This window comes from Xiphophorus couchianus, chromosome 6 (genome assembly GCF_001444195.1).
Source record: "Xiphophorus couchianus chromosome 6, X_couchianus-1.0, whole genome shotgun sequence".
NCBI lineage: Eukaryota > Metazoa > Chordata > Actinopteri > Cyprinodontiformes > Poeciliidae > Xiphophorus > Xiphophorus couchianus.
Window position 1 is genome coordinate 22,673,774 of NC_040233.1, and position 16,170 is coordinate 22,689,943.

Consider the following 16,170-nt stretch of genomic DNA (forward strand, 5'->3'; position numbering starts at 1 on the left):
TTTTAGCAAGATATATGAGCTTGTTTTAAGTCAATAATTCCTTAATACTGATGAAAAAGTTCTAGTTCTACTGGCAGATTATTTCACTTATAACAAGACATTTTTCCCATGTCATAAGTGAATTTATCTGCCAATGGACCTAGTATTTTTAATCAAAATTAAGCAATTATTTACTTAAAACAAGCTCCTATATCCTATATATACAAGTTATTTGTTAATTATTTGTTCTAAGATATTTACACAAGAAACTAGACAAAAAATACTTGGTAAGATTTTGTATTTTTGCAGTGCAGAGCAGTAATGAAGCATTGAAATGATTAATCAAATTAATTGTGATTAATTAATTATTGAACTAATTACTGAAGTAATTGTCAACTAATTTAGTAATCGATTAACTGGAGTATACAGACTCGGAAAGGTAAGTGCTGAAAGAACACCACTTACACTGCAAAACACAACATTTTACAAGTATTTTTGTTTTCTAGTTTCTAGTGTAAATACCTTAGTATTAGTCAAACATTTCTGTCTAATTCAGTTTCTTTTCTTTTTTTTTTCCATTTTTTTTCTCCGAAGAGTTTTTGCGGCGCTAGTGGCTCGTATTTTTTGTACAGTAGACAGACAGGAAGGAGGGCGAGGAGAGGGGGGAAGACATGCGGTAAAGGTCGTCAGGTCCGGGAGTCGAACCCGCGACGTCCGCGTCGAGGACTAAGGCCTCCAAACGTGGGGCGTGCTAACCCCCTGCGCCACCACAGCACGCCCCCTAATTCAGTTTCACCAGTTAAGACCAGTTTCTATGTCTCCATTTGCTGGTACCTTCAGGATGGACCTGTGGAAGAACAGAGCCAGCAACTGGATCAGGTCATAGTGGACGTATCCGTCTTTCTTCTCTACCCCAATGATGTTGGGAGGATGATATGGTTTATTCCTGTCTATCTTGTTCTGGTTGAAGGGGAAGAAGCCAAACTGGAAGAAGTACTTGATGACGATGGTGACCTGGAGGGGAAACAGATGAGTTTATTTAAGCTTCAGGAAATAAATACTAAAGGAATCCTCTCACCTCCTTGAGATGATCTAGAAAATGAAACATCATGAAGACGCATCCATCACCGTTTCTGTGTTCTCACCTCTGTGTAGATGATGGCCGTCATCCAGTAGCGTTTACTGGGCCGCGGCACCGACAGCATGGCCCAGAGGAAGATGGTGATGGGGAGAACCAGGGTGACGAAGGAGGCCGACACCATGTGGTTGATAATGATGACCAGGTAGCAAACGAACTCGGAGTGGGCCACCAGCATGTTGTAGAGGGCGTAGCAGAACTGCAGGATCAGCGGCTGGGTTTGGTAGAAATGGTCCGACTGTTCCAGCTCCTCGTCGTAGAACATCCTGAACGCAGAGAGGCGGCCATGAAAAACCTGGGAACGTGGGCTTAGATACTCGAAGCATACAGGTCAAAATCTAAACAATTAGGAATAGGAGAAGAGAAGGGGGTAAACCAGACCTCACACTGAAAACTGACAAAAACATCCTAAAAATCAGGCGAACCCAGCTTGGAGACAGTAAGGGTGTTTACAGACCAGATAGTCTTGGAGACTTTGTTCGATTGGGACCAGAATTGCAACATTTGTTCTATTTTCAGCTGGTGCGTTTCACTCTCACACTGCACTGTAAAATGAATTAAATCCTCTGAAAATCCTGTTCCCCTCCTCGCCTGGGGTGGCGCTGCACCAATAGCCACTGAAGGAAACGACACAAAAACCTCTGAACAAGACATGAGTGCAACTTCCTTCTTCACAAAATGTAAACAAAAATGAAGTAGCATCAGATTTCAGCAGTTTCTCTATTGTCTTTAGTATAAGACCCAAGCCATTTTTGTTTAGCTTGTTTTTACCCAGATTGCTTTGCTCTATAGTTAACTTCCTGATTTTGATGCGGTCTTCAGTTCGCTTGGAGTTCACATTTGCATTCAAACTGCACCAGAGTTCCCTTTAACCAAACCAAGGCATACGTTTTTAGGTGGACCAGAGTTTGATGTTTTGGTCGATATCAGAGTTTGATTGTACATTCATGCCGTCAAAAAGAACCGGACTTTCTACTCAAACGAACCAGAGACACTTTAACTTACAATATGGGAAAATGTCTTGTTCTACTGGCAGATTATTTAACTTACAACTAGTACTTTTGCATCAATATTAAGTAATTTTTGACTTACAACCAGGTCTTATGTCTTGCCTAAAAGTTACTTGTTTGTTAGTTTTGTCGTATTTCAAGTGTTCTAAGATATTTCCACTAATCTAGGCCAGAGATACTTGGTAAGATTTAGTTAGATGTTCAAAGGGATGAATATTTTTGCAGTGAACTGTTTATATAAATTTTTGATCAAATGGACCTACTTGTTGAGCAGCAGCTCGCTGGCCGTCAGCTCGGTGGTCATCGATGGCAGCATGATGTCCGACCTGCTGTCCGAGCGGCTGTCGGACGTCATGACCAACCGCCGCCTCCGGTAGGAGTCGCTCTCATCGTCGCTCTCGTCGTTGCTGACCTCCAGGCGGTCAAAGCTCACCGCCTTGCTGTAGCTGGGCGGCACGTCAGTGTCGGACGTTTTAGAAGCGTCCGTATCCGGGGTGTAGAGCATGACGGCCTGGTCCTCCGTCTGCGAGAAGTCCTGCTGTCCGACTACGTCTTCGCTCTCGCTGATTGAGTTGTTCTCCCGTGATGAGGCAGCCGATTCTGCGTCGTCCTGCCTGGCGGACGGCCCCTCATCTGGGCCAAAGGAGTCGCAGGGAGCAGCCTCTACTTCTTGCTCCTCTCCTCCAACTTCCTCATCAGGTTGCCGCAGCTCTTTACCATCATCTTCAACGTTCACCTCATCACGCTGCTTCTCCTCTGCTTCCTGATTGTCCGCGGGACGCTGAGCGTCTTCTCCTTGATCTTGTTCGTCCTCCACTTCCTCGATGGTGTCTGTGGTTCCTTGTCTGGAGTAGATCATGACGCTTTGAGTCGTTTCACTAAACAGGGGGAAACAAACAAAAACTATTTATTTTACAGGAAAAAAACAACCTTTAAAAGCAATGAACTTGATGAAAACAGTCATGAGATGCAGCGATGGTGTGCATGTGAGTGAAATGGCGAACCTGGATACAACGCTGCTGCCGCTGTCTATGGACGAATTAGCAATGTCCATGCTGTACATCTTCCGCAGACTGGGCCTGGGGCGCTGACTGGTTTTGGGAATGTTCTCCGGCATTGGGTCCATGTCTTCCAGAGTGGACTGGCGGGAAAACAGGGTGGTGGCCTCCGTGAAGGCACTGGCAGGCAGTGATGGGATGGCATGACGAGCAGCAGTGAGAGGGACAGACGATGTTCAGGAACGATGCATGATGGTAAAAACAAATACAAAAATGTGCAAAAAGTGAATTTTGAAAAGTTAGTTCTCGATAAGAAGTTTATTCAAAATTTATTTATTTAGCTTTTTGAAAGCTTTAAAATTCAGAGAAGTTACAATGAGTCAGTCGTCCCTAAAATATATTATGAACAAAAACTGCAAGCATAACATGAAGCATAAATGCAGAATTTAAGCTGTACGCTACAAAATGTTTAATATGATCCAAAACATGTCTAAAACAGAATGCGTCGCTCTGTAACAAATGTAATTTTCAGTAATCTGGGGAAACAAAAAGACAATTATTATTCAACTAAATAGTTTGTATTACTGTGTATTTATATTAACAAAGCTAACGTTTATTTTCTAAATATTAAAAAACCTCTCAGCTATTTTCTTTGTCATTGTAAATAAAAGCAGTGGAAATTAAACATGAGGAATTAATTTATTTTCTGTGGTTTTTAGAGGATGTGATGATCAATGTTTCCAGCGTGTGGCGCTGTGTACCTGGACATGCTGTCTCTGGAGGCCGTGGAGTCCTGGCTCTCCATCGGGTAGGCTCTCCTTCTCTTTGGGCCCTTGGTGGAGCCGGACATGGACCCGTCCTCGCTCAGCTGGTCCAGGCTGGCCTGCCTGGAGATGTTCAGCCTCATGGCCTTCTGGTAGTAAACATGGATGCTCTCTCTGGACGGCACGTTGCCCTGGAGTCACAAAATGGGTTTAACTTAGAAATAATAACCAAGATTTACATATTTTATCTTTATTTTTGCATTTCTCTCACATTTTAGATTGCCAATCAATTTTTAATATCAGGCAAATAAATCGTGAGCAAATACAAAAGGTCATCTGAAACATAATTTCCCCTTCTTAAATCATAAATCTGCTGTGATTAATCAAATATTTCTGTTTAATTTTAATAACCACATCCAGGTCTGGTTATTGCTAGACTTAAACATAACTTAAATACAGTCATATTCAATAAATTATGAGTCTCATTTATCAGATTAAACTTTTAAAAATTGACAACCTTTAGGAAGATATTAAACATACTTTTTATAAAGGATACATTTTTGTATTAAAAATGTTTAGATTAATTTCTAACTGTAAATGTTTTAATTAACTTTAAGCAGAAAATCTTCATAGGCTTTGAAACAATAATTTGTGAGTAATTAATCTATTTAACATAATTCAATTTGTGATAAAGTTCTTGAAATAAATGGACTTTTCAATAATATTGTAATTTATTGAATGTAGTATCTGTTTGACAACATGAAGTAGGCTAACAGATCCCAATAAGCAACAAGTTGTGACCCAAACTCAACAAAAAAAGGAGAGAAACCAAATAATTGACATTACATTTCTGAAGTGGCCTAGTCAAAGTACAGACTAAAATCTGACTCAGATCGTCACAACCATTAGGTTCAGGAAGTTGGTTTGAAGTTTTCTTCCCCCTTAATGGATGAAATCCTGACTTGAAAACGGCTTTTTGTGTTTCTTCAGGTCATCTTTGTCTGATATAAACATTTAAATGTAACAAAAATAATGTTGAAAAAGTTAAAAATTGAAAGTTGAAAATTTGTTTAATGGCTGACTATTTTACTTGTAGTTTGGTTTAAAATGGACTTTTTACATGAAATGTTATCTTACTCTGCAGTAACATATTTTGGACCTGTAAAATAATGAAGCGATTTAATTATATACTTTTTAAATAACTATTTGTTACTTGGATATTCTGTTACTTTTGTAAATGAACTCTGCTGGCTTTATATAGGTATCACATCTAAATAAAAGTAGTTTTAGGATATTCAGATTGTTTTTAATCCAGTTTTTATATGGTGGATTTAAATTTTCTTCTTTTTTTTTAACCCAAATATAGACGTTTCCTCAGTTTCAACCAAGTTTTTGGTCATTTCTACTTTTAAAAATGGTCAATTTAGTTGCCATATCAAAATATGTTGGGTCAAGCCATCAACCCAACCCAGTTGAGTTAAAACAACCCAAATTTGACCAGCACTGGGTTCCAAACTGGGTTGTTTTTAGCGGTTTTTAGTGTGCAGCCCGGTTTTACCTTTTTGACCTCCCGCGTCAGCATGCAGCGCTCGATGCGAAGCACGGTGGAGATGTCGATGTACTCCCTGCACATGTCGTTCATCCAGTTGGTGAAGCTCTCCACCGTCGTCTGGAAGAGCACCCAGGTGAACTTTATGATGTTGAACACCCGCTTGATGATGTTGTCTGCGTGAGACGAAGCAACACAAGCCGCATGTTACCAGTTAAAGGGGAAACGGTGCAGCAAAACACGGAGAAATAAAAAGAAAGGGAGGACGAGTGGGCTAAATTATTTGGTTAAATGAGGAAAAACGTACCTGGACCAGCAGACTTTTTGTTTTCTTCTCCTGTTTCTTGCCCATCAGAAAGCTCCCCCACCTCGATCGCAACATGACCTGCTAAAAAAATAAAACCAATGCCTCAAAACGGCTCAGCAAAAAATAAAAACACATTTACAGTTTTTATATTCACTAATTATTTTTAAAAGATTACCTTTTTAATAAATTACCTACTTACTGCTATGTCTCTTAAGATGTTATTAAAAAAAAACTATATCTATATTATTTAAATCAGGTTCTCAAACTCATTTTTGTTTTGGACTAAATCAAGATCATGACTGCTCTTAAAGGGCCGGTTGTGCCAGAATGTATTGATAAAACCTGTTCACCATCTGTTAAAGTATCAATGAATTCTTAAAATTAAATAATATTATTAAACATATTTTCAGTTCCTCCAGATTTTGTATTTGTGGCACTAATTTGGAAATATTTGCACTTATTTATGTGACGGTAAATGTGACTTTTTATTACTCGCTGTACAGGTCATGAACTATAATCTGACATCAGTTAAGGCTGCGGCAGCTGTTTAGTAAAAGTAAGAAAGTTTTTGACAGTTTTGAGCAAAATCTACAATAAACTCCCAATTATTAGTGCAAAAAAATGTGGGGATTTGTTGATTTTGTGTGAATTTCAATGATAATTCTCAAGAAACTGGAGCGACTGATTGATATGATTTGGCAGAAAACAGATAAAATCTGCATTGATTTGATTGATAACATGATATTTAAGCAGACTTGGTGTTTAGTCTAGAATGTAGAGGGCCACATTAAAAGCTGTGGCGGGACAAATTTGGCCCCCGGGCCTTGAGTTTGACACGTGATTTAAACAGTTGTGGATTGTCATGTGTGGGCAGTAGCAGTCAGTCTCACAACGAATCTCAAGAAGCCTCTGACTGAAGACCGTCGCTGTATATTAGTTTTATGACATGCTAACTGCTCAATATTTAAGATATTCTACAAAAACATGACTTGGATGACATCATCAGTTGTTTACAAGCACTGCTAATCCACCTCTTTTGCTTTTGCTGCTCTTCTTTGAAGCAGTCAAAACCAAACTTGCACCACTTTTTATCATAACACAACTATTTTATCTCTTAAACTTACAAACCATAAGGAGTTTATCACACAGAATGTACATTTTTGAGTTTTCCAGTTCAGCAACGTTTCATTAAAATATTAAAGAATCAAAAGCAAAGAATTACAGCTTTACCATCTTTCTTGCTTTTCCTGCCTCTCACTCTTTTTGTGTATTTCTTCCAAAACTTGCGTTTGTCTTTGGCTCGCGCCTTCAGAGCAGCTTTGGGGTCCGTGATCCAGGCCTGGTAAAGAAACTGCAGAGCAGAGCAGACCCGTTTCGTATCAACCGGGTTGGTTTTGGTGGAGCGACAGAGAAGAAAATAAACATTTATTTATTGTTTCAAACACCAATGAAACAATAATTCACTCTCTACGCTGGATTCACATGTAATTATTTCTAAAAAGCCTTTATATAAATTAGATTTTGCTGAAGTGTCATAAAAAAGTTGAAACGTCGAATTAAAGGACATTTATTCCATTTGGTATAAATATGATGTATATCTGTCAGCCACTTTTCAAAATGGGAAAGACAAGAAAACATGACATCTAAGTAAGGCTCATCTTCACATTGATCCAATATTTTTTCTATATCTAAAACTTTAATTAAAAAGTTGTTTTTTACTGAGTTGTGACAGAGACGTTCCTGTTTCTCGTCCTACAAAACTTAAGATCAAAACATGAATTTTGTAAAATATCATAAGATTTTACATAAAATTTGTTACTAGTTCAAGCCCTCAATGAATAAATGCACTAAATTTCTATTTTTTCTTTTCATTTTCTATTATTTCTTTTCAATGTGAAAATATGCAGCTGCAGAAAATGAAGAAATTATTTTAAACTTTTCTCCATAGTTAGCAATAATAATTTTCTGTTCTCCCTGCTGCCCTCTGGAAAGAGGTTCTGCAGCATCCGGTGCAGGTCCACCAGGTTCCGAAACAGCTTTTTCCCACTTGCCATCAGACTGCTGAACTCTTAACTGGACTGCACTTAAAATCTGGTCTCCACTTTATACCTTGAACATGTACAGAGCTAAATAACTTATATTTTACTGTCATTCCTGCACTTTATATTCTATATTTATATTTATATTCATATTTTATACTGTATTTTATCTTATTCTGGAGTAACCTCACAACATTGGAAGCTCAAAACATTGTCCTGAGCCGTATGCAACGAAATTTCGTTCTGTATACACCCTGTGCATGTAAAATGACAATAAAGTCAGTCTAAGTCTCTAAGTCTAAGTCTTTATTCTTATCAGTAAAATAAAATTCAGTCACAATGTTTTAAATTAATCCTGAAGGCTGGCTCACTTGTTGAAGAGACCAATTATTTAATAGTAAACTATAAGATATTCTACCTTAAAATAAAATTAATAAAGGAATTTTTAGCAGCTGTATGTTCAACCACTTAAACATAAATCAATTTTAACAAACTAAAAATACGATGTATCATGTTTTTTCCAAGTCTGGTTTCAAAGTTGCATATCTATAAAAATAAAAACACATTTGGACATGTTTCAGGTCATGCAGATTTTACGTCGACTACTATCTACTACATTGTCTTGTGCAACAATATCTGACATTTCTACGGAGTAGCAATTAACAAAAGGCAGGAAAAACCTTCTTCACATGCAGAACGCTTCATGCCAGCGTAACAATCATGCAGCACAAAAACATTCCCACTCTGGCTCATATTTGTTGATTTTTGTTTCGATAAGGTTTACACCAAATATGAGCTGCAAGCATCATAAAACTGTGATGTTATTTGCTAAAGGTGACCTGTTATGCTTCCTTGAACAGGTTAAGATAAATCTGTGGCCTATACAAAACATGTTTGTTACATTGTTCTGCACAAAATCATTCTTAGAGATTTTATCCTGGTCGGTTCTGCCTAGTTTGAGCTGTTTTATTGTGTCTTGTCACTTTAAATCTAAATAAGCTGCTGCTGGCCACGCCCCTAAATTCAATGTTTGCACTCGAACGTGAAAATGGCTGCGCAATTATACAACCGTACATCTTTGACAAGCAGAAGTAGAGCCTAATGCCCAACCAGCAAAAATGCAGAAAGTGGTTTCTGAATGTTAAATCAACAACAAAACACTTGTTTTTTTCCAGCAGCCATTGTACAGCAATGTAAAACCAGCTCTGTTTTAGTTGCTAGGTAACGGGCTTGGCTTCACTGGGGTTGCTAGGTAACAAAGCAGTGCCTGCTGACTTATGACAGACACCAAAAAACATTAACTTATCATAAAATTGTTTTTTTAAGCACTCAGGTTGGTTTTAGATGCAGTTGCGACCCAAATGGAAGTAGAAAAACAAAATTTAACTGTTACATAACAGGTCCCCTTTAGATGTTCCCACAGCAAAACAAGCATGGTCAGGTGAGTATGGTGAGTACCTTTCCTGCCTTGACTACATACTGCAGCACAGTTTTAGGCAGCCTAATGATAGACTTGGGCAAAGCCAGAATGGCTGAGACAAACTTTCTGATTGCTCGCTAAAAGGCAGAAGAAAGAAGGACAAGGTTTAGTAGAGTTAGACTGCAGGTTGAAGGAAGACCTGTGTGAGGAGGCAGAGGAGATGAAAATTCATGAGTTAAACACATTCATTTGTGCACAAATTATTAACAAACCAAAAATATATATGATTAAAAAAAAAAAGATGTTATGTAGAATCAGGTGAAATGAACCGTTGTTGGAGGTGGGGTGAGGAAAAGGTCAGACAGTCTGCAGACTGACGATAAAAAGATTCTCAAGTGTTTCGCTCTGTTTTATATCACAAGTGGACATAAAACCCCAACAGAGCAACATTCACTTTATTTAAGAAAAAACATCAGAAAACATTCTTTCCATTTGTTTTTTTTTTAAAGAAACAAGACTTATTATAGTTTAATTTACTTGATACAGTAAATCCATCAGGAAACTTCGTAGATTTTATTCCTAATAAATCTAAAGTTGTTTGATTCTCAGTGTTCAAACAGCAGAGAGATGAGAAAATATATATTTTTTGAAACCCGAGGAATATCGATCCACCTGAAAGGCCGACTTCTTTGGCGGCTCCTCGTCTTTTTTCTCCTCCTCCTCCTCTTCTTCCTCGCTGTCAGTTTCAAACAAGTAATAATCTCCACTTCTAACCACTAGGGGGCAGAAGAGAAAATGTTTTTACATGAACTCAGAGGCCAGAAACTGTCATTTGTTCATCGTCAAACATTGAAATCAGAAACAGAGAGGAGACGTTGGCGGGAAAAAGGATGTATGAAAGTTATAATACTCTCCATTAATTCAAAAATAACAGAAATTATATCTACAGTGAGACACACATACAGACATAAAGTCATTACAAAAAGAAAGAACAAACTTTCAATTCTAAGATTTTATTTATCAGGAAATAATACATTTAATCAGTTCTTACCAGGTTCTAAAATTATTTAAATCTAACTTCAAATGTAAATAAATTCACAACAAATCCACACTATCATCAAAAATTACGTACAGGTAATTCTTTCTTATAACTCTGCTAATAAAGTCGAAAGGTACAGGAGTATTAAGCAAAACAAAAATATTAAAACAAACAACAAAAAATGTTTTAATCCTCAAAATGGGGTGAAAGACAAATTAAAAGCAAAACTCAGTCTTACAAATATATATATATATTTTGCTGCCTGGATGTGGATTCATTTCAAAAAATTTTTTGATTTTGCTTTATTTTGATTTTTCCCTTTTTTTCTTTAGAATTTTTATTCTCTTTCTGATATTTTTCCTCAGTAGTTTGAACACTTTCCTCAGATTTTTTATTTAGCTTTTCTGAGATCTTAATTTTTTTCATCAAAATTTTTTACTTTTCTAAATTTCCTCATTCAAAAGTTTGAATTCTTTTCTAAGATTTTTTCCCCCAGTTTTTTTTTTTTTTTAACATTTTGACATTTTATTCTTAAATAGTAACTTTTTCCCTCAAAATATTGACTTCTTTTTCCCAGAATTTGAAATTTTCAAGAATTTTGTTCCCCCTTAAAATTGTGATTTTTCTTAGAATTTTGACTTTTTTTCTCTCAAATATTTTTGTCTGAATTTTCATTATTTTCTCAGAATTTTGACAAAACATATTTTTTTCTGTTCTTCACTGACCATAGTCCTTAATTCTCTTCTGTGGCTGCCACATGTTAATAAATTGTGGCAGAAATCTTTTTAAATCAAATAATGACAACAAAATCTATAACAAAATGAATAACAATAAAAATCTAACTTGTATGTTTCGGTGCACTTCAAGTTAGATATAATCGATTTTAGAACCTGGTAAAGAACTTGAAATCCTCAGAGTTGAATGTTTAATCATTTCTTTTAAACACAAAACTTTTTAAACTGTTATGAGGTTTATGTGAATGAAGAAACCTATGGTTTGTGTGAACATTTCTCTCTAAGATGTAAGAAGAGACTCCAGGCTGCAGCAGCTGAGTGTCAGAAGCGATGGATAGACAAGGCTGACTTATGTCCTTGAGCAGAACCGCAGTGGGCAGGAAATGAGGGAGGATGCTAGGAAATGGAGATGAAGCACCAAATGACAAAGAGATAAAATAATTTGTAAAATGTCATGTGGGGGCGGACGATGACATGAGACATGAGTTTGCACCAAACAGGCAATCAGTGTGGGAAAACTCAGAGGAAAAGTGGGATTTTTAAAGTGGTTTTTTATCAGTTTCAGAGTTTTGTTCATGTCTGAATCGTCTGTTTTGTTTTCACCTGTTTGGTGATCATGTCTGCAGGCAAAGCAGGAAAAAACCTTCCTTATTTATTCCAGTACTGAGAATACAGGCGGGTCCGTTTCATGTCTTTGCCTAAAAATCAGAGCGATTCTCTACTGTGGGCTTTTCAGGTGAAAAATGTTCAACAAACCTCCAGACATTACTCCTTTTCTCCTTCATCAACGTGTCTGTTTAAGGCCACCAGGCTCTTTATGGTTTTATTTTTAAAATCCTCAAGCAGGCGGCGAAACGGCGCCTTAAGCAGAGACAGAAAAGGATTAATGATTGGAGGGACGGTGCCTTCAGAGCCCTGGGACAGTATGGGAATCCTCAGCGTTCTGGTCAAGGACAAAAGGGGCCAGTGAGAGTGGAGGAAGAGAAAAACGAGGTTTTGGGGGTCAACCTACTGGAAGCATGGTCAACCCACGGCCTCCACCACTGCTTTTTTTTGGTCTTGGCTTTCGCTCGCTGTGCTCCTAAAATTTCACAAATACATCAGTGCAACACATCATAAAGGTAAATAAAAATAAAAAATAAAAATCCACAAATTTAAGATCCTTAAGTAAGGCAATTTGCAGCAGCATATTCACACACCTTGAACTCTCATTTAGTTAAGTTACAAACTCAAACTTCAATTTAAAATTAAAAGAGTTTTATTTGATGGAGCAAAATAAAGTAGAAGGCAAACGGATAAAAGGTGATTTATACTTTCTCAAATAAAAACAAAAAGTGAGTCAAATCCATTTAAATAGTCACTTTGTTCAACTATTTTCTATATTTTTGCACATTTAAAGACTAAAAACTCGACAGATTCTTCCAAACAGCTCCATGTCACTGAACTGTGTTAAGGTCTAGACTTTGACTAGGTCAGGATTGTTTAAGCTTTTTGTCATGTGGGCCAAAATTATTGAGTCTTAAAAAAAATTGAACTAAAGTTAAGCAAATGAAGTAGAAAAACATATGTTATTCATCACAGATTCAGAAATTAAGAAGTATTTTACATGTTTGGTGCATTAAACCTAAATCTGCTTTAAACGTTTAACCTTTTCTGTCTGTTGTGTTTCTTCATGACGATGTATATTCATTAATGTTCTCTAAAAAAAATTATGAATGCTTAAGAAAACAGTTTATGATGAGATTAAATTGCACAACAAGCCGTTATTTACTGATAATATGGCTTCTGAGAGTTCCTGTGAATTGGACTGCAAATAACGATTATTTTAATAAATGTTAAATTAATCGATTAGTTTTACCCGATTAAACCGTTAATCGGGTAAAAAGTGGCACATTCTGCAGATTCTGTTTATTTCATGTAATATTAGGAATACATTAAAATAAATAATTCCATTCCTTTTTAAAAGAAAATAAAACATTTTATTGCCTAAAATGCAATAATAGCATTTTTACTTTTTGATCATTTATAGCATCTGCAGCAAAAATACTTTAACATCAATATGTGAAAAGTTCAGTGTAGCATTGATCTGCTGATTATTGTTTTATTAACCAATAAATAAATAAACAAACAGGAAACAGTACCTGCGGAGTTCCAAGTAAGAAATATTTACAGACAAAGGGTTTTTATGTTTCATCGTAAATACAAAATGTAAATATTTCTGTACAGTTTTGACTTAACTATTGCTCTGAGTGTTTTATTCTTTCCTCAAATTGCCTTTTTCAAATCTATATAGTCCAGTTAACAATAATTCATTTATAAAATTAGTTGTCAGGGAGAGTCCTCACGATTAATCGCGATTAATCAATTATTTCAATAATTGGTTCATCAAGATTAATTATAGTTAATTGTGATTAATTGATTATTTAAAAAAATCTGATTAATGATCATTTCAATACTATTTCAAAATTCAATAAATCATGATCAGTTATGATTAATCAGATGTATTGATTAATCAGATTAATCGTGATTCAATTAATCATGATTTGATTACTCAGTTAATTGTTTCAGCTCTATTTTTAACTGGGTCTTATTTAGTGGTGTCAGAGTTAAGGTGGCTGAACACAAATGCAATTTAATTTAATGGGTTTTTTAAAAATCAAAACTTGTCACAGTTATGTGTTAATTCTTTTGTTTGTCTTTCATGTAAAAATTACATTAAAATAGTTGGTTGAAAAAGTTCAAGGGTTGTGAATTCAAACGGTGGCATCATTACGTCTGATAAACATTAACTGAGTCTTATTATGGGCTCCACAGGGAGAGTTGGCGGCAGCCTTCATCATACCATCATCATCCTCCTCCTCCTCGGGCCGGACGAGCGTCTGTCCGTCGGCAGACTCCTGCGCCAGGCTCAGCATCTTCTCCTTGCCCCTCTTAAACTTTTGCTGCCTCACCTTAATGCGGTCCATCCTGATTAGATCAGAAAAGACGCAGAGGAACATCACCGCACGGCGTCCACAAACATCTCCAAGCTTCAGCTTGGAAACAAGAGCGTGTTCTATTACAGCGGAGTGCTCATTAGTGGAGGTGAGTGGGCATCAACTGGGCTCCTGAGGAACTACAGAGGAAACTATAAGCAGTGGAAACACGCTGCTTTTAGGTGGTATGATATGCTAATGGCCGCCTTCCAGGAAGCCACGCTGAGTCTGGAGAGGCTTTTAAACCACAACAATCATGATTACTTAATTACGGACGGAGTTACGCCTAGCAAGGTTCACCAAAGAAACTAAGAAAGAAGGAGGAGGAAGCTGCATTAAAGTCAGAAAATCACAAAGAGTAAAAATCTGACTTCCTGTTGATTATCACCAACATCTAACAGAATCCAGTTTAAAGAGTTTCTCTTTAACCGTATGAGAGATGGATGGATGGATGGATGGATGGATGGATGGATGGATGGATGGATGAACTCCTCCATGTCTTTTGTTATTCCATCAATAATCTTCTGATAATCAAATCTTTGATCTGATGAACAAAAATAATTTTCTGATGATTCACGACATCCAGATGGTTATTAACATCCATCCAACCAACCAACCAACCAACCAACCATCCAACCAACCAAAATAAACAAAAAATAAAATCTCAAAAGAAAGAAATGTCTGAGAAAGCAAGGATCAATAATTTCAGGATGGGAATAATTTCAAACTAAATCTATTTCAAAGTGTCAGTTCTCTCATGGAGCGGCTGAATACCATGAAGGTCAAAGGTCAAACATGGAGAGTCTCACTGTCTCTTCAGCTGCTCCACTGATTTGCTCTCCTCCTCCAGCCGAGCTTTCACCGCCTTCACTATGGTGGCCTGGAAAAGCTCCGCTCCTCTGAAACAAGAAAGCAGATAGACTCTGAGGCCCCGTGTGCAGTAATCTAGATTAAATCTTATGTTTTCAGATGTTTGGATTAAAAAACCCCAACTTGTTTTATCTAAATCTTAATTTATCACACATCATGTATAACTGGAATCAACATGATTAAAGTCTTTGTTCAGAAAAAAAAAATCACTCAAATTTGAAATGTTATTTCATTTATCAGATTAAATAAAGAAAAAAACAAAACACATGAATCTATGGAAGAAGATTAGGGACAATTTTTTCTCAGAATTTTGACTTTAGTATTTCTGACATAAATCTCAGAATTCTGATCTGAGAATGATCACTTTTTGCTCAGAATTCAAACTTTAATCTCATAATTTTGACCTTAATCTCATAATTTTGACTTTAAGCTCATAATTCAGACTTTAACCTAGGAATTCAGACTTTAATCTTACAATCTGGACTTTAATCTCTGACTTTTTTCTCAAGATCTGAATTTTTTAGATTGTTTATGCACCATAAGACAAATCAAATCAATCCAATAAATTAGATTTTTCAGAATGGATAAAGTCCAGGTTTATAAAACCACAAAAAGGAAGAAACAAGTGATTGTTTTACATTTGCAACAACACAAACCTAATAATGTTTGGTTATTTATGTGGATTTTGGCAAAGATACACACAGATTACAGTCTGAATTCTGAGAAAAAAAAAGTCAGAATTATAATTTTTTTTATTTCTTATTGGCCCTAATCCTCTTCCATATGGATCACTGGAACAGAATAGAAAACGGTCGTCAGGCGTAAAAGCCAAGCACATAAGGCGCCGCTGCTCCTCCCTCTCGGTGCAGCTGCTGTCTGGAGTACCTGGAGGCGAGGATCTGCGACGCTCTGATGTCTGCCACCACGTGCAGGAAGTAGTAGCTCATGAAGACTCGTCTCTGCAGCAGCAGGAAGGCGAAGCAGATGCTGTCCCAGATTATCCCGGCCTCGTCTTTGGGGAGCTCACAGAAGTTTCCCTTGGCTGGAGTGTGAAACAAAATCAGATTTATTCGCAGAAACAAACAGCTTTCAGCTCTAATATCTAATTAACAAGATTTCAATAAGGAGATGAAAAAAATGGTCTAAAATAAACCAATTCAAATCACTTCATAAGAAAACAATAATTAAAGGTGATCTATTAAGCTTGTCTTTCATTAAATGATTCCTAGATAATGAGATTTTAGTCTGCTCTTGTCACTTTAACTTCATATAGTCGGCTGCTTTCCACACCCTCAAACTCAACGTTTACACTCACACGTGGAAATGGCTACATACGCGCAATTATACA

General features: G+C 36.7%; 1 protein-coding gene across 4 annotated transcripts in view; it reads right to left on the bottom strand.

The window, feature by feature from the left end:
• Positions 1-16,170, bottom strand: part of piezo2b (piezo-type mechanosensitive ion channel component 2b) — a 126,538-nt gene that overhangs the window by 19,330 nt on the left and 91,038 nt on the right. For 3 of the 4 annotated variants that reach the window (XM_028020829.1, XM_028020830.1, XM_028020832.1), the window contains 13 exons: positions 15,708-15,864; positions 14,762-14,851; positions 13,820-13,944; positions 11,990-12,058; positions 9,877-9,980; positions 6,976-7,096; positions 5,746-5,826; positions 5,448-5,614; positions 3,887-4,080; positions 3,132-3,305; positions 2,391-3,005; positions 1,125-1,383; positions 814-993 (listed from right to left, as the gene is read on the bottom strand). In XM_028020829.1, the coding sequence (XP_027876630.1) occupies positions 814-993; positions 1,125-1,383; positions 2,391-3,005; positions 3,132-3,305; positions 3,887-4,080; positions 5,448-5,614; positions 5,746-5,826; positions 6,976-7,096; positions 9,877-9,980; positions 11,990-12,058; positions 13,820-13,944; positions 14,762-14,851; positions 15,708-15,864 (2,336 nt within the window). The remainder of the gene's footprint in view (positions 1-813; positions 994-1,124; positions 1,384-2,390; positions 3,006-3,131; positions 3,306-3,886; positions 4,081-5,447; positions 5,615-5,745; positions 5,827-6,975; positions 7,097-9,876; positions 9,981-11,989; positions 12,059-13,819; positions 13,945-14,761; positions 14,852-15,707; positions 15,865-16,170) is intronic. The other variant, XM_028020831.1, reaches the window with a different exon arrangement.